The sequence below is a fragment of the Podarcis liolepis genome (assembly GCF_965112155.1).
Source record: "Podarcis liolepis genome assembly, chromosome: 10".
In the NCBI taxonomy this organism is placed as follows: Eukaryota; Metazoa; Chordata; class Lepidosauria; order Squamata; family Lacertidae; genus Podarcis; species Podarcis liolepis.
In genome coordinates, this window is record NC_139562.1 from 4,311,773 (window position 1) to 4,339,650 (window position 27,878).

The 27,878-nt window shown below is 43.6% G+C and overlaps 2 protein-coding genes across 6 annotated transcripts in view; one reads left to right on the forward strand and one right to left on the reverse strand.

Annotated features, from left to right (window-relative positions):
- Positions 1 to 1,585: 1,585 nt before the first annotated feature.
- Positions 1,586 to 8,910, reverse strand: LOC310687035 (regenerating islet-derived protein 4-like; the record flags this gene model as incomplete). 2 transcript variants are annotated; one of them, XM_083461674.1, is made up of 5 exons in its annotated part: positions 1,586 to 1,836; positions 5,706 to 5,817; positions 6,361 to 6,507; positions 7,191 to 7,291; positions 8,847 to 8,910. In XM_083461674.1, 5 exons carry the CDS (start codon positions 8,908 to 8,910, stop codon positions 1,757 to 1,759), a joined length of 504 nt encoding a protein of 167 aa, XP_083317800.1. In that variant the 3' UTR covers positions 1,586 to 1,756. The 2 variants fall into 2 exon arrangements, with proteins under 2 accessions (XP_083317800.1, XP_083317799.1); XM_083461673.1 differs by lacking the exon at positions 8,847 to 8,910 and adding an exon at positions 7,584 to 7,713.
- The window catches only part of LOC310687028 (C-type lectin-like), a 36,133-nt gene continuing 17,086 nt past the window's right edge, over positions 8,832 to 27,878 (forward strand). For 2 of the 4 annotated variants that reach the window (XM_083461656.1, XM_083461658.1), the window contains exon 1: positions 8,836 to 8,942. The gene's annotated coding sequence lies outside the window, so the exon portion shown is untranslated. Of the gene's footprint in view, positions 8,943 to 18,384; positions 18,515 to 27,878 lie in introns of all 4 variants that reach the window. The other 2 variants (XM_083461657.1, XM_083461655.1) reach the window with 2 other exon arrangements.

Sequence of the window (27,878 nt, forward strand, 5' to 3'; positions counted from 1 at the left end):
CTCACCCCATAATGGGGATTCGAACCGCCTACTTTCTGATCGACAAGTCCTAGTCTCTGTGGTTTAACCCACAGCGCCACCCGTGTCCCTTGCTAGAAGGTGTTAGGAGACTCCTATTCCCCTCCCTAAGCTACAATTCCCAAAGTTGTTTAACAATCAATCCCTCTCCCCGGGGAATGCTGGGAATTATAGTTTTGGGACGGGAACAAATGTTTCTCATCACCCTTAACAAGCCACAGTTTTCAGGATTCTTTGGGGAAAGCCATGGCTGCTTCAGGCAGTGTGATACTGCTTTAAAAGTTTGGTGCAGAAGTGGCCTTAAAAGTTTCCAACTCTGCAACCTTCTTGATTCCCCTTGAATCTTTCTCCTTCCATGAAATAATGAGCCTGGAGGCAGCCAAAAATGCAGGAACCGGGCAAGTCAGGTTGCGGAGGTGGAAAGCCAAAATGGCGCCCACAGCCCAGCAGCTCCTTTGATTTGACAGAACAGGCACTTCATGTTCCTTGCTGGAAGCTGGATCTTTGATTCTTCCCACCCCTGACCTGGTTCGGACTCTTAATGTGGGTGGGCACCCAGCAATCTCAAGGATGCAGCTGTGTATGGGAGGCAGGAAATGCGGGGCAAGGGCCGTTCTCGTCACTCGCAAAATGCTACAAAAAGAAAGAAAAGGTGCGGAAAGTAGCTTGAGAAAGCAGAGACAGTGAGGGGATTGGCAACCACTCAACAGCTCCAGCCTCGCAGCTGCCATGGGTTTCATCTACTCATTAATCTCCACCTGTTTCCTTTCACACCGTTTTGCTTAGCCCACATGGAAAGTGCTCTCATGTGCTCAAACTAGAGTCCTGTTTGTCAGATGTCTGAAGACTTGTACTTAGTTTGTAGCCAGGGCCAGATTTAGGTTTGATGGGAGAGTCCTCAGAGCTGGGGGATGAGATGGTGGGACAGTGTTCTCAAAGCTACCAGCATGAGTTTCACCAAACTGCAGGGGGCAATGAAAGACAGGAGTGCCTGGCGTGCTCTGCTCCATGGGCAGGACTAAACAACTAAACAACAACAATCCAGGAAAAGAAATTCCTGCTGACCTTTTGTCGAATGCTGCTAACGAGGAACAACTAAATGTGTTTGACCATATGTTGCAAATGTGTTAGATGCCACTGCAATAGTTGCAAAGGAAAAGGGGAGGATGTTAGTATTTTCCACTGCCACAATTGCAGGAGGTCACGTGATCGGGTGATTTCATTTCTTATCACTGTGTGTGTGAGCGGAAGTGAAGCTGACAACTTCTGCTCTTTGTTCTCTGTTCAGCTAAGGGCTAGAGAGGATGTGTGAGAAGCCGCTCACACAGCCTTCCATGTTTCTTTCGTTTTCTTTCTGTAAATAATAAAATGCTTGATGTCGCAATTCCTGCACAAATTTGCTTTCGCTGACTCTGCTAGTGTGCTGTATATCGTGCACATGTCTTTCGGATGTGTGTCGATGCTTTCTACGGGACTCCGTCATGTGATCCTCCTGTTAGTGCCACCGCCTGCGATTCAGGAATCACAGCAAGAAGATTGAAGTTGACAAACTCAAAAGCGCCACGTGTACTCAGAAGAGAGAGTTTATTGGTATCAACCCAGCCCAGAACAGATGACATTTAACCTCAGGCACTCTGGGGGGCCAGGACACTGGGTGACTTGTGCTGTTGGGAAGGAAGGGCCTCTCCTCTGGGACATTTCCATTTTTCCATGGTTCTGGACATGTTGAAATCCTGATTTAACGTTTCTTCTCCAAAGGAACTCTGCACAGGAAGGGATGCTTCTCTGTACATGGCGTAGCTTTCCATGTTAAATAATCTGGAAGAAAAGAGGTTTTTTATTTACATGAAACTTTTCTATTGCCCCTTCTCAGTTCATAATTCACAGAGTAGTCTGCAGATATATGAATGGTCTGTCTGTTGATCTTTCAGCTGGAAACACAGCCAGATGGGCGGATGATGATGATGATGATGATGAAACTCATATTATTATTTTTGCAGTTTTATTTAGTTATTAAAATTCTTGTGCTGCATCGGTAAACATTATCATATTACATCACAAGGCTTATTACACTATAATTTTCAGCATGAATGCAAAGTTTATATACTTAAAGAAGAAAGAAAAAAAGGACAAAAACTTTTATCTTTATCATTAATACATTGGTTTTCCAGTGTCCTAATTTCTTCCACTAACTTTTTCATTTCTTCTTTTTGTCCCCACCCCCACCCCCTCAATATACTGGATTCCCTAATTCTAATTCCCCTCATCGCTGCTTTCATTGTATCCCATATTATTTCTCGAGTACTTTGCCCTTTCTCATTAATTTGCCTTATGTCTAATAATTTTTTTCCTATTGTCAGGATTCCAGACGTCTCTCCCCCCTGCCAAGAACGTGGCAAGCTGACGGTTTAATTGCGCTTAGATTTATTAGTATTTACACAGTAGTTACATTCCGAGCTCCCCAGCTCAAGTCCTCTGGTGAAGACGTTGAGCCAACTGAAGGACAGCCTTTTCGCCAACAGGACATACTCTATCGACCGACTTACCTCCTGTTGGCCTGATGCTAAGCCTGGACTCTGCCCCTTCTGCTAGCCCATGGGGACTTGGGAACAGCATGTCCCTACTTTCTTGAATTAGTCTCTACCCTCCTCTGAATGATGCCTAAAAGCTGCAGTTCCTCTGAAGCCTGGCCTGTCTCCATCTGACCTATGCTATCTTGGGAATTTCCAGCCTGCACCTTACAACCTTACTACTCTGCCCCTTCTGCTAGCCCATGGGGACTTGGGAACAGCCTGTCCCTCCTTCTCTGAATTATTGTATTTTTCGCTCTATAGGGCGCACCGGACCATAGGGTGCACCTAGTTTTTTTGGGGGGGGGAATAAAGGGGGGTATTTTTTTTCCCACAGCCCCCAGAGGCTGTGCATGGCTTTGGCAGAAGCCAAGACAGCGAGGGGGATGGATCCCGCTCACTGTCTTGGCTTCCTTTTTAGCCGCAGGGCTGGGCGGGGGGAGCCCGAGCTTCCCCAGACCCCAGAACGGTTCCGGGAGAGCCGGTGAGGTTGCGCTCAACCTCGCCATCACTCCCGGAGCTTGCCGGGCTGGGGATGGGGAAAGCCCGAGCTTCCCCCGCACCCAAGCCCCCAGAACGAGTCCATGAGCTGGGGCGAGGTTGCATACAACCTCATCTTCGCTCCCAGAGCTTGCCGCTATCCGTAAGCCTTCTGCCCGGCGGGAATTCGCGCCATGCTCCGAAGGCTTGCGGATAGCTGCCCGAAGCCCAGGGTGCGCGGCGCCGCACTCCCCGGGCTTCGGGCTGCAGGCAGCTATCCACAAGCCTGCAGAACCCGGTGGATAGCTTCCTGAAGCCTGGAGAGCGAGAGGGGTCGGTGCGCACCGACCCCCCTTGCTCTCCAGGCTTCAGCGAAAGCCTGCATTCGCTCCATAGGATGCACACACATTTCCCCTCCATTTTTGGAGGGGGAAAAGTGCGTCCTATAGAGCGAAAAATACGGTAATCTCTACCCTCCTCCGAGTGATGTCTAAAAGCTGCAGTTCCTCTGAAGGCTGGCCTCTCTCATAGAATCATAGAATCATAGAGTTGGAAGAGACCACAAGGGCCATCGAGTCCAACCCCCTGCCAAGCAGGAAACACCATCAGAGCACTCCTGACATATGGTTGTCAAGCCTCTGCTTAAAGACCTCCAAAGTAGGAGACTCCACCACACTCCTTGGCAGCAAATTCCACTGTCCAACAGCTCTTACTGTCAGGAAGTTCTTCCTAATGTTTAGGTGGAATCTTCTTTCTTGTAGTTTGGATCCATTGCTCCGTGTCCGCTTCTCTGGAGCAGCAGAAAACAACCTTTCTCCTTCCTCTATGTGACATCCTTTTATATATTTGAACATGGCTATCATATCACCCCTTAACCTCCTCTTCTCCAGGCTAAACATGCCCAGCTCCCTTAACCGTTCCTCATAAGGCATCGTTTCCAGGCCTTTGACCATTTTGGTTGCCCTCCTCTGGACACGTTCCAGTTTGTCAGTGTCCTTCTTGAATTGTGGTGCCCAGAACTGGACACAGTACTCCATCTGACCTACGCTATCTTGGGAATTTCCAGCTGCATTCCTGGACAGGAGGAGTTTCAAGCAAGCCTCTATTTCCCCTGGCCTGCCACCCCTCCTCCTCAGAGTCCTCGCTGTGGCTCTCGGAGGGGACCTTCCTGAGACGTATCTTATTTACTGTTTGGCTATTATTGAAGATCATCGCATCTAACCTCCATGGAGTGATGTGTCCATCTTTAGTTGTAAGTGTGTGGTAGGTGTTATAAGGAACAAAACCTGTTCCTTTTCCCCTTATGGGGTATCCAAGAGCCCATGTAAAGTCTCTGTGTGGGTTCTCTATTCGTAGGAGAAAATAACAGAGGCCAACCAGAGAATATTGAGAAGCAAAGCAGCTAGTAAGCCTGATGTTTACTAAAGCTGTTGCAACAGGGTCCCCCACTCATTCCACTCAGGAAGGGAGGAGAAGAACCCAGAACAATGGTGCACAAGCCCTTATATAGACTTCGGAAATTGCCCACCCTGTAGCCAGAGACCACCCCCCAAAACATCATACAAGCATCACCAGCAGAAATTTGAGTGTGTTGCTTCTCTCCTGTCTGCCTGGTCATGCCTTATTATCTGATTGCCTTTTCTGGCTAGCCTGGCCATTCCTTTGAGATGGTAAATACTTACCAGTATTTCCTGAATCTCTTACACATATTGATAGTGTGCTCAGCTTAACAGATACTTGCCAGAGTGTATTTACAGGAAGATGTAAGCCCCTACAGTCCAAAGACAACTGGAAAACCCTAACCCTAACCCTAACCCTAACCCATTTCCTTCCTCCTTGCAGAGAAATATTTGAGGTGAATTTGGGAGAGTCAAAGAAGAAGAAGAAGAGTTTGGATTTGATATCCCGCCTTTCACTCCCTTTAAGGAGTCTCAAAGCGGCTCACATTCTCCTTTCCCTTCCTCCCCCACAACAAACACTCTGTGAGGTGAGTGGGGCTGAGAGACTTCACAGAAGTGTGACTGGCCCAAGGTCACCCAGCAGCTGCATGTGGAGGAGCGGAGACGCGAACCCGGTTCCCCAGATTAGGAGTCTACCACTCTTAACCACTACACCACACTGGCTCCAAGATTGTTCTCCTGCACTGTTTCAGACATGTGGTTTATATACTTATGTATGTGTTCGCCTTGTACATTTATGAACTTTTATTTTTTAGATATAAGACCTTAACATAACATAACATAACATGGGGATCATGGCTTCTTAGAGGTCTGCAAATAACCATTTTATTCCTCCAAACAATGGATCATTCTCACCTCAATATACCTTAAAGCATGGGTAGGCAAACTAAGGCCCGGGGGCTGGATCCGGCCCAATCGCCTTCTAAATCCGGCCTGAAGATGGTCTGGGAATCAGTGTGTTTTTACATGAGTAGAATGTGCCCTTTTTATTTAAAATACATCTTTGGGTTATTTGTGGGGCATAGGAATTTGTTCTTTTTTTTCTTCTTCCCCAAAATATAGTCTGGCTCCCCACAAGGTCTGAGGAACAGTAGACCGGCCCCCTGCTGAAAAGGTTTGCTGACCCCTGCCTTAAAGCACCTGCTCCTGGATGCAAATTGTGACGCCTCCAACTCACCTTCTGCCATCAGCTCGACACACAGCTTATCCCCATTGGCTTGTGAGGGCTGCCCAGGTGCCCAATTGCGATAGGAGATTACGGCGGAATCGGTCCATTTCCATGCTTTGCTCTGTAGAAAGACCAAAGAGGTGGGACTCTTTGCCAAGGAATAAGCAACAACTCTCTCCTCCCCTAAACTTAACACTGTGCCCATTGGTGGTGGAGGGTCCTGCTCAGGCAGTGAGGAGGTGCTTCTGGAGAAAAGTGAGGCTCCTCAATTCTGGAGGAGAGGGCTTCTCCTAGCCAGGATGGCTATGTTCTGCCTCCACTCTTGGAGGCAGCAAAGCTTCTGGATCCCAGTTGCTGGAAACCACGGGAAGGGAAAGGGCCCTTGTGCTTGAATCCTGCTAACACGTTTCTCCCAGGCATCTGGGCTAGATGGATGCTAGACTAATTGGGCCATTGGCCAGATCCAGCAGATTCTTCTTAGGAGAAGCAGGTGGGCACAATGCCGTCTTCCTGCTCTACAGCTACACCTTAGATAAGGTAAACTTTATTCGCACTAGCCAACGGCCATGGCAACATAAAACAAGCAATATAGACCTTAGATAGACTGCAGTTCCCGCACTCAGAATACTGATAGAAAGGAGAAGCCAAGGTTGCTTCTACTGACCTTCTGAAGGTCATAGGAGTGCAGTCCAATCCAGACAGGTTTCCCAGCTTTATAGAGGTGTTTGACATATGCAGCCACTACAGACATTTCTTGAGCATTCATGATGGAGGCCAGGTGGCCATTTCCCCCAGAAGATTGGCAGTGCTCCTGGGAGAGATCACGGACAAAAGGTTTCACTTCAGAGAGCAGGAGATGCCACTTGAATTGGGTTGAACATCTCAGCAAGCTTCTCAGTCATTGTGCAACTCTGAGCAGTAAGAGGAGACATTTATCTTTTTCTTCACCAAACCAGCATTCTTAATTCCCAAGAGGAAGGGTGTAAGCAGAAGGCAGGAAAACTGGCACAGGGGAACCCTAATTTACAGCTCCCTCCTGCCTTGTAACTGGCAGCTTGACTTATCCTTGACCGGAGTGATGTCATCATGCCATGTCTTCCCCACCCCCTCCCTGCCACACCATTGGCTGCTGCAGGTGGAAGGGAGAGAAATGTTTGATGTGCTGATGATGTCACACCACATGGATGAGGAGCCCTAAACAGCTTCAGCCCTGTATACCTGAAGGAGCATCTCCACCCCCATTGTCCAGCTCAGACCCTGAAATCCAGCTCTGAAGGCCTTCTGGTGGTTCCCTCACTGCAAGAAGTGAGATTACAGGGAACCAAGCAGAGGGCCTTCTTGGTGGTAGCGCCCATGCTGTGGAACGCCCTCCCAGAAGATGTCAAGGAGATAAAGAAATACACAACTTTTAGAAAACATCTGAAGGAAGTTTTTGAACACTTTGAAAGCATTCTCAGACTGCGCCCCCTGGTTTGGCCCAGGCCTGCTCCTTACCTCTGCCTCTGTAAACTTCAGGGGAAACTGCATGAAGAGTCCGTAGCAGCTTTTCTCAAAGAACATCCAGCCAGTGGGGCAGGAAGAACCTGCTGAGCTGGCTAGAGAAGAGGGAAAACATGAGCTGTGGTCAAGAGAGCTTGGCTTCGTGGATCAGAATACAGAAATACAACCGTTTCCTGCAGGTGGAGAAATCCACTCAGGGCATAAATAGGGGGCAGTAGACCTTTAATGGAAGGTTGCCTTTAATGGAAGACCAGTGAAGGCTGAAGCCAACAGCTGAGGGGAAAAGAGGGGAAATTTTTTGGCTGAAGGCTGATGGACTTTCACCAGCAAAATGTTGAACTCAAAGACTCTAGTGGTGACCACAGAACTTTTCCAAACATAACCCACCCCAAATTTCTCTAGTGAATGTCCCACATTTTCCTATTAAGAAGAGCCTGCTGGATTAGGCCACCGAACTAGTCCATCCTCCTGCTGGGAATTCCATTCCACCCTTTGCTGCAGATATGTGGATTGTTACATGTCACATGTCTGTTTACATTCCAGCACAGATTGTTGGCGTGAGCGGAACTTCCGCTCCGTATTGCTTTTGTTTTCTCTCTCTGAGAAGAACAGCAAGGAGAGAAGCCACGTTTTCTTTGTCCTGATTTATGTATAATAAATGCGTAGTTTAGTATTGTATTCATGCCTCGGGCCTGATCTGTTGTGCAGTTTACACCGCTGAGTAATGTGTGCACTGCAGCTTGAGTCGGAGACACACGTCAGAGGAGGATGACTGATGGATCTCCGCAGCGGCAAGGCTGAGAGGGGAGGCGCTCCAGCTGGGTCTGAGCCAGCTGGCTTTTCATCCCCGGTTCTGACACCTCCTGCTCTCACAGTAGCCAACCACATGCCTGTGGGAAACCTCAAAGCAGGATTCAAGCACAGGAGGCTTCTCCCCTCCTGCCTTTTCCAGCAAGTGGTACTCAGAAGCATTGCTTCCTCCAACTGTGGAGGCTTAGGCATCATTGCTAGCAGCCATTGCTAGCTCTCTTCTCCTCCATGAATTGGCCCAATCCTCTTTTAAAGCCATCCAAATTGGTGGCCATTGCTGCTTCCTGAAGGAGCAAGTTCTATAGTTTAAATATGTGCTGCATGAAAAGGGAACTTCTTTTATTATGGCCTAGGACCCTCGTACCTATGGGACCACCTCTCCCGTTATGCCCCATGGAGGACCTTAAGGTCCATAAATAGCAACACCCTAGAAGTCCTGGGCCCTAAGGAAGTTAGATTAGCCTCAACCAGAGCCAGAGTCTTCTCAACACTTGCTCTGGCCTGGTGGAACGCTCTCTCTCATGAGACCAGGCCCCTGCAGGATCTGATTTCTTTCCGCAGAACCTGTAAGACAGAGTTGTTCCGCCTTGCCTTCGGCTTGGAATCAATTTGACTCCCTCCCCCTCTTCCTTTTCCTTTCCCCTCCTGTGATAGAATTCCTATTTGGGGACTTCCCTGGTTTTTTTCTGGCCCATGTAGGACCAGTCTGGATAGTTGGCCTTGGTGAAGACTAGGCTTGTTCATGTCAAACTAAGCTACCAGTTAGTGTCATCGGTGATGCAAGCATGAAGGAGTCCTCAAGCTGGGGGCCAACACCATAGGAGTCCATCCAGGATGTACCTTGCAGAAAGGAGATGACCAGGAAGCTCAGAAGGGGAAGATGGAAGGAAGCACCTGGTCCCATCTTTACCTGCCAGGAAAGAACAAAATGAAAAGGTAGCTAGGCAGATAACTCCATGGAACAATTTCTTTTCAAGAAAAAAACAAAATGACGCAAACCTTCTTAGGAATATTAGAAAGTGACAGCAGTCACAAAATTAAAAGACGCCTGCTTCTTGGGAGAAAAGCGATGACAAACCTAGACAGCATCTTAAAAAGCAGAGACATCACCTTGCCAACAAAGGTCCCTATAGTTAAAGCTCTGGTTTCCCACTTTTGAACCCAAAAACAGCTGCACCAGCAAAAGCATTAGGCATTCATGTTCTGCTTTAAATGTGGCAGCTAGAGTGGTGATTGGGAGCGGCTGCCGAGACCACAAAACACCAGTCTTGAAAGACCAGCATTAGCTCCCAGTACGTTTCTGAGCACAATTCAAAGTGTTGGTGCTGACCTTGAAAGTCCGAAACGGCCTTGGCCCAGTATACCTGAAGGAGCGTCTCTACCCCCATCATTCAGCCCTGAGGTCCAGCTCCGAGGGTCTTCTGGCGGTTCCCTCCCTGTGAGAAGTGAGGTTACAGGGAACCAGGCAGAGGGCATTCTTGGTGGTGGCACCTGCCCCACGGAAAACCCTCTCATCAGATGTTAAGGAGATAAACAACTATCTGACGTTTAGAAGACATCTGAAGGCAGCCCTGCTTGGGGAAGTTTTTAATGACTGATGTTTTAATGTATTTTTAATCTTTTGTTGGAAGCTGCCTGGAGTGGCTGGGGAAACAAAGCCCGATGGGCGGGGTATAATAATAATAATAATAATAATAATAATAATAATAATAATAATTTATACCCCACCTATCTGGCTGGCTCCCAACAGAACACTAAAATACAATAACCTATTAAACATTAAAAGCTTCCCTAAACAGGGCTGCCTTCAGATGTCTTCTAAAAGTTTGGTAGTTATTTTTCTCTAAGTAATAAATAAATACATAATAAATTATTATTATTATTATTATTATTATTATTATTATTATTATTATTATCATCATCATCATGGAAGCTGTAAAAGAATAATGCTGAAAGACCAGAGACAACCCATATTCAAAACAACTTCTCCATTCAGTCGATGCTTAATGCAATGGATGGGCTTCATGAAGTCATGCAAGTTTCCCATTGTCTGGTTTGAATTCACTAGGCTTCAGCGCCTCCCCTCCTGCACCCCTCGTTCCTCTTTGAAGCCCCCCAAGGTAATCCCACTGCCCACCACAAGGGGTGCTGCTGCCCACTTTGGGAACCATTGACCCAGAGTTACCTTTGTGGACTTGCTTCCCTTCGGAGCAACTTGTGAGAGTTATTTACTCGTCTCTGTGGGCCTGCCTCCGATTAGCTTGCCAGAGTGACTAAAACATCTATTACTTTTATGCAAGATGTGAAGTATCTCTGCGCTATTTGATCTCCAAAAGGAATGGACATGACAAGAAGCACAAACAAATTTGCATTAAAAAGCAGAGGTTCTAGTGGAGCGTGTATTTATGTAGATAACATTTTCCGCCTTCCATTATATTTCCTGAACATGCACTGAAGCGACTCAGAACCCAACCCAGGATTCCATCAGGTGGACGGACATCATTGCAATAGTCGTGTTTATCTGCAATCTTTTGCTCCTTGCTCAGATACTTTATTCCATAAGGAAATTTCTCCATGTACCAGAAGGCATAAAACAACTTCACGGTCAGGTGACCAGTTTCTCGGAATAAGCCAATGCAACACACATTTAATAAACTAGCAGCCTGCAACAAGACAGACTGTCATGGCAGTAGCCTTAAAAAACACCACAACCTGCCTATTAGGTTTAATGGAAATATTCTGATTTTAGCAATGCAGATAACATTCATAGTAATCTTCTGAGGCTATTGGAAGAACCAGCATTTTCACCAATGGTGGTAAATGGTGGTGGTGACAGAAAGGTTGTGTTAAAGCTTCTTACTGCTCAGCACAAAATAGACTGTAGAAGTGGACCCAAGGTCCTCAGTCTTTTTTTCGGTTCCACCAACGAAACTTTCCATCTTTTTCTTAAAGCCAAATGCCCCAATGCAAAGTACAGGCTCCCCAAAAGTGCATCTGACAGTACTCCTGAAGGTAGGAGCCTATCAATGGATGAAGATGATCATCCAAATGTCATAGACCAAATGGAGCAAACAGCACGCAGACCTAGTGGTGGGAGGAAAAAATCCTTAAATAAGAGTCACGGGGGAATGATTAATGGACCTCAATGTCTGTACACTAATGCGCAAAGCATGGGAAATAAACAAGATGAGCTTGAGCTCTTGGTACAGCAAACTAAATATGACATAATAGGCATCACTGAAACCTGGTGGGATAAGTCCCACGATCGGAATGTAATAATGGAGGGATACAATCTATTTCAGAGAAACAGACCAGACAAGAAAGGAGGAGGAGTGGCGTTATATGTCAGGGATGTGTATACCTGTGAAGAGATCCAAGATTTAGAACCTCAAAGCCAAAGTGAGAGCATTTGGGTCAAAATTAAGGGAGAGAAGAATAACAGTGACCTCACTGTGGGAGTTTACTATAGATCCCCAAGCCAAACGGAGGACATAGATGATGGAACATCCTGGAACAGATGGCCAAGCATGAAAAGGAAGGGAGATAGTAATAATGGGGGACTTCAATTACCCGGATATTTGTTGGATGTCAAACTCAGCCAAGAGCATAAGGTCAAACAGATTCCTCACTGGCCTTGCAGACAACTTCATTGTCCAGAAAGTGGGAGAAGCAACAAGAGGAACAGCCATTTTAGATCTGGTCCTAACCAATGTTGATGACCTGGTCAGTGGGGTAGAAGTGGAAGGATCATTAGGCGCGAGTGATCATGCTCTTCTGAAGTTTACTATACAGTGGAAAGGAGCAGCCAAGCATACTAGGACTCAATTTCTTGACTTTAAGAAAGCCGACTTCATAAAACTTAGGGAAGTGCTGGGTGAGATCCCATGGACAGTAACACTAAAAGGAAAGGGAGTGCATGATGGCTGGGAGTTTGTTAAGAGGGAGATAGTAAAAGCACAACTTCAGGCAATACCAATGAGACGGAAACATGGAAGGTGCCTAAAGAAGCCAGGGTGGCTATCTAAAGAACTTTTAACTGAGTTAAGATTAAAAAAGGATGTGTACAAAAAATGGAAAAGAGGGGAAACCACCAAAGAGGAATTCAAACAAATAGCCTGCACGTGTAGACACAAAGTCAGAAAAGCTAAAGCACAGAATGAACTCAGGCTTGCTAGAGAGGTTAAAAGCAACAAAAAAGGCTTTTATGGGTATGTTCGTAGCAAAAGGAAGAACAAAGAAAGAGTGGGGTCACTCAGAGGAGAAGATGGTGAAATGCAAACAGGGGACACAGAAAGGGCTGAACTCCTCAATGCCTTCTTTGCCTCAGTCTTCTCCGATAAACAATGCCCGACCTGAAGAATTTGGAGCAAATGATTCAGCAAAGGAAACACAGCCCAGAATAACTAAGGAGATTGTACAAGAATACTTGGCTAGTCTAGATGTATTCAAGTCTCCAGGGCCAGATGAACTGCATCCAAGAGTATTAAAAGAACTGGCAGATGTGATCTCAGAACCACTGGCAGTCATCTTTGAGAATTCCTGGAGAACAGGCGAAGTCCCGGCACACTGGAGGAGGGCAAATGTTGTCCCTATTTTCAAAAAGGGGAAAAGAGAGGACCCAAATAATTACCGCCCAGTCAGTCTGACATCAATACCAGGGAAGATTCTGGAGCAGATCATTAAGCAAACAGTCTGTGAGCACCTAGAAAGGAATGCTGTGATCACCAATAGTCAGCATGGATTTCTGAAAAATAATTCATGTCAGACTAACCTGATCTCGTTTTTTGACAGAATTACAAGCCTGGTAGATGAAGGGAACGCAGTGGATGTAGCCTACCTTGATTTCAGCAAGGCATTTGACAAGGTGCCCCATGATATTCTTGTAAAGAAGCTGGTAAAATGCGGTCTTGACTATGCTACCACTCAGTGGATTTGTAACTGGCTGACTGACCGAACCCAAAGGGTGCTCATCAATGGTTCCTCTTCATCCTGGAGAAGAGTGACTAGTGGGGTGCCACAGGGTTCTGTCTTGGGCCCGGTCTTATTCAACATCTTTATCAACGACTTGGATGATGGACTCAAGGGCATCCTGATCAAATTTGCAGATGACCTCACCTGGAGTACTGTGTCCAGTTCTGGGCACCACAGTTCAAGAAGGACACTGACAAACTGGAACGTGTCCAGAGGAGGGCAACCAAAATGGTCAAAGGCCTGGAAACGATGCCTTATGAGGAACGGCTAAGGGAGCTGGGCATGTTTAGCCTGGAGAAGAGGAGGTTAAGGGGTAATATGATAGCCATGTTCAAATATATAAAAGGATGTCACATAGAGGAGAGAGAAAGGTTGTTTTCTGCTGCTCCAGAAAAGCGGACACAGAGCAATGGATCCAAACTACAAGAAAGAAGATTCCACCTAAACATTAGGAAGAACTTCCTGACAGTAAGAGCTGTTCGACAGTGGAATTTGCTGCCAAGGAGTGTGGTGGAGTCTCCTCCTTTGGAGGTCTTTAAGCAGAGGCTTGACAACCATGTGTCAGGAGTGCTCTGATGGTGTTTCCTGCTTGGCAGGGGGTTGGACTCGATGGCCCTTGTGGTCTCTTCCAACTCTATGATTCTATGATTCTATGAAAAGGGATCTGAGGAAAGCAGGGTGAACATAGATACTGACGGAATCGTAGAATTGTGGAATGAGAAAGTTCTCCAAAGGTCCTCTAGTCCAGACCCTTGCAACGCAGAAATCACAACTAAGGCATCCATGAGAGGTGGCCATCCAAGCTCTGTTTAAAAGGCTCAAAGGAACCAGAGTCCACCAGGGAGTCTGTTCCTTTGTGAAACAGCTCTTACCGCCAGACAGTTCTTCCTAATGTTGAGTCAGAATCTCCTTTCTTATCATCTGAGTCTACTGGTTCAGATCCTCCACTGCAGAGCAGCAGAAAGCAAGCTTGCTCCGTCTTCCACGTGATTTGTGCTTCAGATTTGTGGAGATGGCTATCTCATTCAAAGCCAAGTGGTTTAGTTGTGTGCCGTTAGTTAACGTTTCTGGGAAGTTATTAGCCGAATTCTCTGGAGGATGGAGAAATAATATTTTTGGACAAGGAGTACAAAATGGGGTGATGGTTTTGTGTGCCTAACAGGAGTTATTGATGCAACACTATAATACAAGGGTCACACGACTGGTGGCAGGTGATTCTTTCAGATTAGAGCCTTTTCAAGAAAAAAACAAAATGACGCAAACCTTCTTAGAAATAGTAGAAAGTGACAGCAGTCACAAAATTTTTAATTTAATTTTTAAGACACCTGCTTCTTGGGAGAAAAGCGATGACAAACCTAGACAGCATCTTCAAAAGCAGAGACATCACCTTGCCAACAAAGGTCCCTATAGTTTTAACCTCAAAATATTATAGATCTTTGAAGGACTGGATAATTCAACCACTAAAGGAGGTTTGTAGTGAAATTTTGGAGGGGGAAAAAGCGCCAGAGTCGTGGAAGGAAGCCTATCTTACACTAATACCGAAAAATGAGTCTAAAAAGACACAACTTAAGAATTACCGCCCCATATCCCTGCTCAATGTGGATTACAATTTTTTTGCAGATATATTGGCTAAAAGATTGAAAAAAGTTTTGGTTGAGGAGATACACAAAGACCAAGCTGGCTTTCTCCTGGGCAGACACTTGTCTGACAATACAAGAAATAGAATTAACATTTTAGAGAAGCTGCAAGTGAATATTAACACTAAAGCTGTTTTAATTTTTGTAGATGCGGAGAAAGCCTTTGACAATATTTCTTGGAGTTTCATGAAGAAAAATCTTCAGGGGATGGGGGTTGGTCAAGGGTTTGAAAATGGTATAAGTGCAATTTATTCAGAACAAAAGGCTAAACTAATAGTTAAAAATGTGGTGACAGAGGAATTTAAGATAGAGAAAGGGACACGACAAGGCTGCCCAATTTCCCCATTGCTCTTTATTTCGGTCCTGGAGGTTCTGCTAAACATGATCAGAAGGGACCGTTTGATCAAAGGTATACAGGTCGGAGCTAAACAGTACAAATTCAAAGCTTTTGCAGATGATTTAGCCAGAATCTAGTACTAAAAGAGTATTAGAATTGATTCAGGAATTTGGTCATGTGGCAGGATTTAAGTTGAACAAGTTAAAAACTAAGGTGCTTGAGAAAAATTTAACACCGATTGAGAAAGAGAGGTTTCAGAAGGAGACAGGTTTAACACTGGTTAAGAAAGTAAAATACCTGGGGGTTAATATGACCGCTAAGAACTTAAACCTATTTAAAGACAATTATGAGAAATGTTGGTCAGAAGTGAAAAAGGATTTAGAGATATGGTCAAACTTGAAGCTTTCCTTGTTGGGTCGAATTGCTGTGATAAAGATGAATGTATTGCCAAGAATGTTATTTTTGTTTCAATCATTGCAAATCTTGGACAAGATGGACTGTTTCAAGAAGTGGTAGAGAGACATTTCTAGATTTGTCTGGCAGGGCAAGAAGCCCAGGATAAAATTTAAAATATTAACGGATGCAAAGGAAAGAGGCGGATTTGCCCTGCCAGACCTTAAACTTTATTATGAATCAGCAGCATTCTGCTGGCTGAAAGAATGGCTGCTTCTTGAGAACACAGACATGTTGGATTTAGAAGGTTTCAATAATGTTTTTGGGTTGCATGCATATTTGTGGTATGACAAGGTTAAAGCACATAAAGCATTTAAAAACCATATTGTTATGAAAGCATTGTTAAATGTTTGGATAAGATATAAGGACTTATTGGAAAACAAAACCCCAAGGTGGCTGTCACCGATGGAAGCGAAAGCTCAGAAAAAGCTCAATATGGAGGTCAGATGGCTGAAATATTGGGAAATTTTGGAACAAGAGGGAGATTCACTGAAATTGCAGAGTTCTGAGAAATTAAAAAACAAAGTGCGAGACTGGCTTCATTGTTATCAGATAATGGAGGCATATAATTTGGACAAGAAAATTGGCTTCCAGGTGGAAAAATCAAAATTAGAAACAGAATTGCTAGAACCCAAATCTAGGATGTCAGGGAACTGCCATCAGAGGCAAGAGGAGAGGTAAGACGCTCCAGTGATGCAGGGGAGGGAACTAGCAAGGAGAGAGAGAGAGCTTCCTCTGGGGAAGGAAATCAAGGGGACACCAGGGAGGAAGGAAAGGTGGAGAGTACTGCGGAGAGGAGGCTCCGAGACTCTTCCAGTGAAATCAGCGGAGAGAGCACTGGACCTCCGCTTGGCACGCCCACGCTGCACAGAAGGCTTCCGCACAGAGAATCTAGGAGGAGACTGGGCGTCAAAGAATTTCTATGTTGGAAGAAATTTAGGAGACGCCCACTCACGGATTCTGCCAGTGACTAAGACAGTCGCGTTTCAAGGGCTGTCAAACCAGGGAAAGTTTTAGCTATACGACTAGCTTGGAGCATTTTGCAGTTTACGCACAAGCAACCCCAATTCCCATTACATAAGATTTTGTCAAAGATGTATAACCTGCTGTTGAAATGGAATACACAGGATGAAACGGTGAAATCTGCTATGATTAAATGGGCACAAGATGTCGGACACAACATAATGATGGCTGACTGGGAACAGTTATGGACCACAGGTATGAAGTTTACGGCATGCAATGCCTTAAGAGAGAATATTATGAAAATGATATACAGGTGGTACATGACACCAGTCAAGCTTGCGAAAATCTACCATTTGCCCGATAATAAATGTTGGAAATGTAGGGAAACTGAAGGTACATTCTTTCACCTTTGGTGGACGTGCCCAAGGATGAAGGCTTTCTGGGAGATGATTTATAACGAACTGAAAAGGGTATTTAAATATACCTTTCTGAAGAAACCAGAGGCCTTTCTCCTGGGCATGGTTGGCCAAATGGTGCCAAAGAAGGACAGAACTTTTTTTATGTATGCCACAACAGCAGCAAGAATACTTATTGCAAAGTATTGGAAGACGCAAGATCTACCCACCCTGGAAGAATGGCAGATGAAGGTGATGGACTACATGGAACTGGCAGAAATGACTGGCAGAATCCGAGACCAGGGAGAAGAGTCGGTGGAAGAAGATTGGAAGAAATTTAAAGACTATTTACAGAAATATTGCAAAATTAATGAATGTTAGAATGATGTCAGAATGAAGTAAAGTGGTTTAAGCAGCAATGTTTTAAAGGTGTAGGAAAAAATGGATTTGTAACAGGTCAGAACTCAAAGTTATATTATATTAAGTTAAAGGATTAAGATAAAAACAAAGAGGGAAAGAAATTGCTGAATTAACTAACTGAAATGGAATACAAAAAAGGGAGGTGCGAGGAGGTCAGGGAAGCAAGGATATGAATATATGACATGGAAAGATTGATGTGTTTTCTTTATAATGTTTTTTATCTCTTTTCTGTATTTTGTATTTTTCTTTTCTTTTTTGTCTTTTCTTTTAATCTTTTTATTTATGTAATTTTTTTCCTTTGAAAACTTAATAAATATCATTTTTTTAAAAAAGATAAGCTGAAGGAACTCCATAATATATAATTTGTGATAAACCTTTGATATGGTATTATATGTATATTGTATTGAAAAATAATAAAAACTTTTATAAAAAAGAAAGAAAGAAAGAAAGAAAGAAAGAAAGAAAGAAAGAAAGAAAGAAAGAAAGAAAGAAAGAAAGAAAGCCCGAAACGGCCTCAGCCCAGAATACCTGAAGGAGTGTCTCCACCCTCATCGTTCAGACCTGAAGTCCAGCTCTGAGGGCCTTCTGGCGGTTCCCTCCCTGCAAGAAGTGAGGTTACAGGGAACCAGGCAGAGGGCCTTCTTGGTAGTGGCACCTGCCCCACGGAACACCCGCTCATCAGATGTTAAGGAGATAAACAACTATCTGACGTTTAGAAGACATCTGAAGGCAGCCCTGCTAGGGGAAGTTTTTAATGACTCATGTTTTAATGTATTTTTAATCTTTTGTTGGAAGCTGCCTGGAATGGCTGGGGAAACCCAGCCCGATGGGCGGGGTATAATAATAATAATAATAATAATAATAATAATAATAATAATAATAATAATAATAATAATTTATTTATTTATTTATACCCCGCCCATCAGGCTCGGTTTCCCCAGCCACTCCAGGCAGCTTCCAACAAAACACTAAAATACAATAACCTATTAAACATTAAAAGCTTCCCTAAACAGGGCTGCCTTCAGATGTCTTCTAAAAGTTTGGTAGGTTTTTTTCTCTAAGTAATAAATAAATACGTAATAAATTATTATTATCATTATTATTGAAGGAAGCTGTAAAAGAATACTGCCGAAAGGCCAGAGACAACCCATATTCAAAACAACTTCTCCATTCAGTCAATTCTTTTCTTTTCTTTTTTTAAGAGATTGAGATTCTTAATGCGATGGATGGGCTTCATGAAGTGATGCAAGTTTCCCATTGTCTGGTTTGAATTCACTAGGCTTCAGCGCCCCCCCTCCCTGCACCCCTCGTTCCTCTTTGAAGCCCCCCAAGGTAATCCTACTGCCCACCACAAGGGGTGCTGCTGCCCACTTTGGGAACCATTGACCCAGAGTTACCTTTGTGGACTTGGTTCCCTTCGGAGCAACTTGTGAGAGGTATTTACTCGTCTCTGTGGTCCTGCCTCCGATTAGCTTGCCAGAGTGACTAAAACATCTATTACTTTTATGCAAGATGTGAAGTATCTCTGCGCTATTTGATCTCCGAAAGGAATGGACATGACAACAAGCACAAACAAATTTGCATTAAAAAGCACAGGTTCTAGTGGAGCGTGTATTTATGTAGATAACATTTTCCGCCTTCCATTATATTTCCTGAACATGCACCGAAGCGACTCAGAACCCAACCCAAGATTCCATCAGGTGGACGGACATCATTGCAATAGTCATGGTTATCTGCAATCTTTTGCTCATTGCTCAGATACTTTATTCCATAAGGAAATTTCTCCCTGTACCAGAAGGCAAAAAACAACTTCACGGTCAGGTGACCAGTTTATCAGAATAAGCCAAAGAAACACACATTTAATAAACTAGCAGCCTGCAACAAGACAGACTGTCTCGGCAGTAGCTTTAAAAAACACCACAACCTGCCTATTAGGTTTAATGGAAATATTTCTGATTTTAGTAATGCAGATAACATTCATAGTAATCTTCTGAGGCTATTGGAAGAACCAGCATATTCACCAATGGTGGTAAATGGTGGCGGTGACAGAAAGGTTGTGTGAAATCTTCTTACTGCTCAGCACAAAATACCGTATTTTTGCTCCATAGGGCGCACCGGCCCATAGGACGCACCTAGGTTTTTTGGGGGGGGTGGGGAAGGAAAAAAAATATTCCCCCCTGCCAAGCACGGGGCTGGGGTGGGGGAAGCCCAAGCTTCCACCAACCCCAGCCTCCAGAACAGGCAGCTCTCCGCAAGCCTTGGGAGACCGGCGCTACTTCTCACTGGGCTGCCAGGCTTGCGGATATCTGCCTGAAGCCCAAACCAGGTTGGGGAACAGCGGGATGGTGCGCTGCGCCTCCCTGCTGTCCCCCAAACTTGTGGTGCGCGCTTCTCCCCGCCGCCATCCTCCAAACCAGGTCGGGGAACCGAAGCCCAGGGCGCGCTGTGCAGCGCGCCCCAGGCTTCAAGATGCAGGCTGCTATCCACTAGCGTAGGGAGCCTGACGGGAACTGCTGTGGGCTCCTAAGGCTTCCGGATAGCTTCCTGAAGCCTGGAGAGCGAGAGGGGTCGGTGCACACCGACCCCTCTCACTCTCCAGGCTTCAGCGAAAGCCTGCATTCGCCCCATAGGATGCACACACATTTCCCCTTCATTTTTTGAGGGAAAAAAGTGCGTCCTATAGGGCGAAAAATACGGTAGACTGTAGAAGTGGACCCAAGGTCCTCAGTCTTTTTTTCAGTTCCACCACCAAAACTTTCCATCTTTTTCTTAAAGCCAAATGCCCCAATGCAAAGTACAGAGTCCCCACGAGTGCATCTGACAAGCAAAAGGGATCTGAGGAAAGCAGGGTGAACATAGATATTGACGGAATCGTAGAATTGTGGAATGAGAAAGTTCTCCAAAGGTCCTCTAGTTCAAACCCTTGCAACACAGAAATCACAACTGAGGCATCCATGAGAGGTGGCCATCCAATCTCAGTTTAAAAAGCTCAAAGGAACCAGAGTCCACCAGGGAGTCTGTTCCTTTGTCAAACAGCTCTTACCGCCAGAAAGTTCTTCCTAATGTTGAGTCAGAATCTCCTTTCTTAGCATCTGAGTCTACTGGTTCAGATCATCCACTGCAGAGCAGCAGAAAGCAAGCTTGCTCCGTCTTCCATGTGATTTGTACTTCAGATTTGTGGAGATGGCTATCTCATTCAAAGCCAAGTGGTTTAGCTGTGTGCCGTTAGTTAACGTTTCTGGGAAGTTATTAGCCGAATCCTCTGGAGGATGGAGAAATAATATTTTTGAACAAGGAGTACAAGATGGGGTGATGGTTTGGGAGATTTTGTGTGCCTAACAGGAGTTATTGATGCAACACTGTAATACAAGGGTCACACGACTGGTGGCAGGTGATTCTTTCAGATTAGAGCCTTTTCAAGAAAAAAACAAAATGACGCAAACCTTCTTAGAAATAGTAGAAAGTGACAGCAGTCACAAAATTAAAAGACGCCTGCTTCTTGGAGAAAAGCGATGACAAACCTGAGCATCTTAAAAAGCAGCGAAATCACCTTGCCAACAAAGGTCCATATAGTTAAAGCTCTGGTTTTCCCAGTAGTGATGTATGGAAGTGAGAGCTGGACCACAAAGAAGGCTGATCGCCGAACAATTGGTGCTTTTGAATTCTGGTGCTGGAGGAGACTCTTTTTTTAAAAAAATAATATTTTTTATTGCATTTTCCATTATACGAATTCATCATATCAAATAAATTTCACAAATTTCGGCTTTTTAGACTTCCATCAGCTTCTCTGCAAATCATCCATATTTTTACATACTTTACGCATTCTTTAAATTTAATATTGCCTTTTAGTATGCCCTTACTATCCAGTTCCCTTTTAACAATACTCCTCTAACTCTCACAAAACTTCTTTAAATCCCACTAGCGTTGTTTGTTCGTCACATATACTTTTCAGATATTCAGTAAATTTCCCCCAGTCCTCGATGAACTTGTGATCCCGTTGATATCTAATCTTCCCAGTTAGTTTGTCCAACTCTGCATAGTCCATAAGTTTCATTCTCCATTCTTCAAGGGTCGGTAGTTCTTCCTGTTTCCATTTCTGGGCCATTAATATTCTCGCCGCCGTAACTGCATATTGGAAAAGTTTACAGTCCTTTCTATTTATTCAATTTCAAGTTTGTAGTCCCTTCTGTTTATTTCACTTCCTGTTATTCCTAACAGAAAGGCTTCTGGTTTCTTTACAAATGTATATTTCAGTGTCTTTTTCAATTCATTATATATCATCTCCCAGAAACCCTTCACCTTCTTTTTCTTTACATTTCCAACACTTATTACATGTTTTGAACATTTTTGCTAACTTAACTGGTGTAATATACCATCTATATACCATTTTCATGATATTCTCCTTTAACGCAGTACATGCTGTAAATTTTATATTTTCATTCTATACTTTTTCCCAATCCTCCAATTGTATATTATATCCAAAGTCTCTGGCTCAGTATATCATAACCGACTTTACTTCCTCATCCATTGTATGCCATTTCAACAACATTTTGTACATTTTTGACAATATCTTATAATCATTATTTATTATCTCTATTTGAAATTTCGATTCCTTTTCTGCATATCCACTCTCTTTAAAATCTTTTTTGAACATTTCATTTACCTGAAAATAATGCAACCAATCAAACACATATTCTTTTACTTGTTCATATGGCTTCATTTTCCATTTTCCTCCTTCTTTAATTATTAATTCACCATATGTGATCCAATTCTCTCTCATATTAATTTTCTTTACACTCATAACCTCTAATGGAGACAACCAGTGTGGAACTTTTGGTTCTAATAGGTTTTTATACCTATCCCATATTTCTATTAAAGATCTCTGGAAGATATGTGTCAGGGAACTGCAGGCAGTGAGGGAGGAAAAAATTAGAGGATACAGGGAACGATCCCCACTGATCAGTACTGAGTCCTCCTCAGAAGACAGGGAAGAGGATAGTGAGTCTGGGGAGGAAGGGGTGCTTCAGAGAGAAGGGGATCCACATCACAGGGGAAAACGGAAGGGGCTGAGCCGTTGGCTCTGTTGGTCTCGAGGGAGAGGGAAAAGAGAAAGTAGTTAGAGCAACGCGTCATGAGAGACGGGTCGCTTTGTTTATTCGGCATGTAATCTTGTCTGAAGAAAATAAAGAAAGGAATTTATGGCTGGCTGCCGGGAGTGTTTTTCTGCTAAGTGCAGCAATGCATGCAGCTGGCAAGCTGACAATGTGGTTCTCAAAACCTTTATGACTTTTCTTCTTCTCCAACCATAAATAAGTGTGCCATCCAAATCTGTTATCAAATCCTTCTAAATCTAACAATTTGTTGTTTTTTAATTTTATCCATTCCTTTAACCAACAGAGACAAGAAGCTTCATAGTATAATTTCAAGTCTGGCAGGGCAAAGCCTCCTCTTTCCTTCGCATCTGTTAATAACTTAAATTGTATTCTTGGCTTTTTACCCTGCCAGATATATCTTCAAATTACTCTTTGCCAATCTTTAAAAACCGTTGTCCCTTTAATTATTGGAATCATTTGAAATAAAAATAACATCTTTGGAAGTACACTCATCTTGATCGTTGAAATTCTACCCCAAAAGGAGAGTTTCATCCTTCCCCACACCTCCAGATCTTTTTTAATTCCATTCCATACCGGTATATAATTGTTTTGAAATAAATCAATATTTTTGGATGTTAACCATATTCCCAAATATTTTACTTTCTTCGCCACTTTGATCCCTGTTTTTGTTGCATTGTTTCTATTACACTATGATCCATATTTTTTACAATTACCTTAGTTTCTTTTTCTTCTTTAATATAAACCCAGCCACTTTACCAAATTGCTCAATCTCCTCCAACACCTCATTTAAACTTTTTAACGGATCTTCTATCGTTATTACCAGATCGTCTGCAAAGGCTTTAACTTTATATTCATTCTGACCTACTGTCACCCCTTTTATTAATTCATTTTGTCTAATTGAGCTCAAAAGGCCTTCCAGGACCTTTATAAATTTCAATGGCGAAAGAGGACATCCCTGCCTTGTACCTTTCGATATCTTTACTTCTTCCGTAATTACATTGTTCACAATCAATTTTGCTCTCTGTTCTGTATAAATCGCCCTTATTCCATTATAAAAATCATTCCCCACCTCCATACACTCTAAATTTTTCAGCATGAATTCCCATGATATATTATCAAAGGCCTTTTCTGCATCCACAAACATCAATATGGCTTGTTTCTCATTCCTGGCAGTCAGATACTCCAAAGTATTAATTATATTTCTAACATTATCCTTCATCTGTCTGCCTGGAAGAAAGCCTGCTTGATCTTCATGAATAATTTCTTGCAAAACCTTTTTCATTCTTTTTGCTAATATTCCTGAAAAAAAATTATAGTCTGTGTTCAACAATGAAATCGGCCTGTAGTTCTTGCTTAGGAATTAGTGAAATAAAGGCATCTTTCCAAGTTTCTGGAATATCTTTTTCCTTCAAGATGTTATTCATTACTTCTTTCAGTGCCACTGTCAGGGTATGCCTCAATTCTTTATAATAACTTGACGTAAATAATAATAATAATAATAATAATAATAATAATAATAATAATAATAATAATATCTTTATTGTCATTGCCCCCTTCGGGGACAATGAAATTACTTGACTGCTCCATAAAAACACTAATTAAACAATACAGTATAATACAGCAAGGGAGATTAGATGACTTTCAAAGTCCGGGCTTCCCATTCAGGGCCGAGATCGCTCTGGAGAAGAAGCTGTTCTTAAGACGGCTCGTTCTTGTCTTCATCGTCCTGTATCTCCGTCCTGACGGCAAGAGCTCGAAGAGACAGTGACCAGGATGCGATGGATCTTTTACTATGTCCAGTGCCTTCCTATGGCACCTTGTGGCATAAATCTGCTCTAAGGTGGAGAGTGGGCAGCCAACAATGCTCTCTGCTGCCTTAACAACCCTGCACAACCCCATCCTGTCCTGGGTAGTACAGCTTCCATACCACACACATAAGCCATAAGTGAGCACGCTCTCAATGGCACAGTGATAGAATTCAAGCAGCAGTTTTTGCGGAAGATGGTTTTTCCTTAGTATTCTCAAAAAGTACAGTCTCTGCTGCGCCTTCTTCACAAGCCCCCTTGTGTTGACACTCCAGGACAGAGCCTCTTGTAATTCAATGCCCAAAAATCTGAACGTTGTTACCCTCTCCACACAGACCCCATCAATCAAAAGTGGCTGGACGTTGTTCTTCTGTCTCCTGAAGTCCACCACAAGCTCCTTTGTCTTCCTTGTATTTATGAGCAAGTTGTTAGCTCTGCACCACTCTGTCAGCCGCTCCACCTCATCTCTATAATCCGTTTCACCCTCCCTTTCAGAGATGAGCCCAATCATGGTTGTGTCATCTGCAAATTTGACAACCCTATTACTAGGGTGAGTAGCGACACAATCGTACGTGTAGAGAGTATAAAGGAGCGGACTGAGTACGCATCCCTGTGGTGTTCCTGTGTTAGTCTTAAGCATATTAGAGGTATAAGGGCCCAACCGAACCCTCTGGGGGCGGTCTGACAAAAAGTCCAGTATCCACCCACAAAGTGATAACGGAAGCCCCAGATCTTCCAGTTTAGACATCAGACGTTGTGGTAGAATGGTATTAAATGCCAAGCTGAAATCTAAAAAAAGCAGTCTGGCATAACCCCCTCGCTGCTCCAAATGTGCAAGGACAGCATGGAGGGCAATCGCCACAGCGTCCTCTGTCGATCTTTTCACTTTATAAGCAAATTGGAATGTGTCCAGTCCCTCTGGTAGGCAGGCAATGACGTAATTTCGTACCAGCTTTTCAAACCACTTCATGATTATAGGTGTGAGTGCTACTGGACGAAAATCATTCAGATCTTCCGGGTTAGATTTTTTTGCTATTGGAACAATAATAGAGGACTTTAGGCAGGATGGAACAATAGCCTGGGCTAGGGATCGATTTAAAATCCCAGTGAAAACTCCTGCTAGTTGATCTGCACAGTCTCTCAATACCCTTCCAGCTACCCCATCTGGCCCTGTGGCCTTCTTTGGGTTGATTCCTTTCAACACCTTCCTCATCTCTTCTTTTTCCACAGAGACTACTACATTCCTTTGTACTGATGATGGTGATGGTGGTGATGATGGCAAAGCCTTCACAGGGAGTGGTGGTGGTGTTGGTAAAGCCTCAGCAGGTGTTGCTGCAGATGTTACTTCAAAACGGGCAAAAAAGGCGTTCAAATCCTCTGTGAGGGATGCCCCTCCCTCGTCTGCCAGGGAGTCCTTGGATTTATACCCTGTTAATTCTTGTACACCTTGCCACACCTGCCTGGTGTTGTTACTTTGTAGATGATTCTCCAGCCGCTGTCTATACGCCTCCTTTGCTACACGGATACCTCTCTTTAGGTCGGCTCTAGCTAAGCTTTACAGCGACTTATTTCCACTTCTGAAAGCAGTATTTCTTGCCTTTAGCAACCCCTGGACCTCCCTTGTCATCCAGGGCTTCCTGTTTGGGTAGATCTTTATCCGGCGCCTCCATGTTACATTGTCAGTGCAGAACCTAATATAGTCCAACACTTGCTCAATATGAGTGTCTACATCCTGTTGGGCGAATACCTCCCAATCGGTGTCATGAAAACAGTCTTGTAGTTGTTGGGATGCTTCAGCTGGCCATATTGTAATATCCCTCTTTATAGCTGGAGTCCGTTTCCTCAATGGAATATATTCAGGAGTCAGGAGCAGGGACACATGATCAGATTGACTTAGATGTGCCAATGGTTCGGCCTTATAGGCCTGTTTGACATTTGTATACAGCCTGTCCAGAGTCTTTTCTCCCCTGGTTGCACACTTTATGTGTTGATAGAATTTAGGTAGGACCACTTTCAAATCTGCCTGGTTGAAATCCCCGCATACAAGAAATGCAGCCTCGGGATACCTGCCTTGTTGTCTGCTAATGGCATCATGCAGAAGACCCATTGCCTCATTGATGTTCGCATCAGGTGCAATGTATACTATAGTTATCAGTACTGCTGTAAATTCTCGGGGGATATATATAGGTCTGCATTTAAGCATCATAAATTCCACAGTTGGGGAGCAATAGCTAGCTATGACAGCGTGGTTTGTGCACCAGCTGTTATTCACGTATGCACACAAACCTCCCCCCCTTCTTTTACCAGAGTCCTCTGTTCTATCATGGCAGAACACTGTATAACCTGTTAGTTCTATGGCTGAGTCAGGAATAATTGGTGTCAGCCAAGTTTCTGTAAGCAGCAGAAGACAGCATTCACTCACAGTTTTCTCCGTTGCTATCCACAATTTCCACTCCTCCAGCTTATTCACCAAAGATCTCACATTCGCATAGAAAATGCTGGGAAGCGGTAGGTTATAATGTTGTGTCTTCAACCTTAATTGCCTTAATCACCTTCCTCCTCTACAGCCTCTCTTCTGTTTACGGTCTCTCCTGTGTCTCTTTACTCCCCAGTTCTTTGAAGTCAAAAAATCTTCCTTGCAGACGGGGAGACACTCACAATTTGTGCAGCACTCACTCCGTAGCCGAATAGATAACATGTCCTGCCGACTATAAACAAGTCTATTTTGGCAGGAGAAAAAAGCCAAATTCTGAGTTGAGGAGCAACCAGCCGCAGCATCTACACGCGCCGCATCCATCTGGTCCTTTCCTTTTTAAAGGCCTTTCCTTTTAAAAATTCTTTTATGACCTCTATTATTTCCTCATTCTCAATTGGGGCATCCAGTCTGTCTTTCTTTTCTGTCGGGATCTTTTGCACCTTTTTTTCTTTTAGATATCTTTCTAATTTCCTCATATTATTCTTTTCTCTATTTCTGTACAAATGACTATAAAAGTCCAAGAATCCTTTTCTGATGCCTTTCGGGTTTTCTATCTCTTCTCCATCCACAATAATTTTACTGATTGTGTTTTGTTCCTTTCTTTTCTTAATTTGCCACGGTAGCCATTTGCCTGACTTATTAGCAAACTCAAAGTTTCTTTGTCTTAACTTTTTAATGTTCCATTCCACCTCTTTATTATCATTGCAAATTGCGTTTGCAAAACTTTGATATTTTGTTTTATTTTTGAGTTGTTAGGTTTCTTGATTAATTTTTGTTCATTGTCCATTATTTGTTTTAAGATTTCCTTCTTGCCCTTCTCTCTGTGCTTATTTCTGATTGCGTTCTGTTGAATGAAGAATCCTCTCATTACCGCCTTACTTGCATCCCAAACTGTACTCATCTTCGTACCTTTATTACAATTGTCCACAAAATATTCCACCAGCCTCTTTTGTGCATCCTGTAAAATTTTTTGGTCATCTAAGAGGTAGTTATTAATTCTCCATCTAAATGTTCTTTCTTCGTAGCCTTTAATCTCCAATTTTATTGGACTGTGATCTGAGATCACTCTTGGCTGGATTTCAATTTGCAGAATTCTTGGAGTTAGTTCGTCTGAGACCCAAATTTGATCTATTCTTGACGTTGACTGATTTGGTTCTGAATAAAATGTAAACTGTTTCTCTAGTGGATGTCTGAGTCTCCAAATATCAATTAAATTACAATTCTTCATCATCGAAAAGAAAGTCTTAGGTAGTTTTCCTTCTTTGCTAACTTCTTTATCTCTTAACCTGTCCATTTCCATT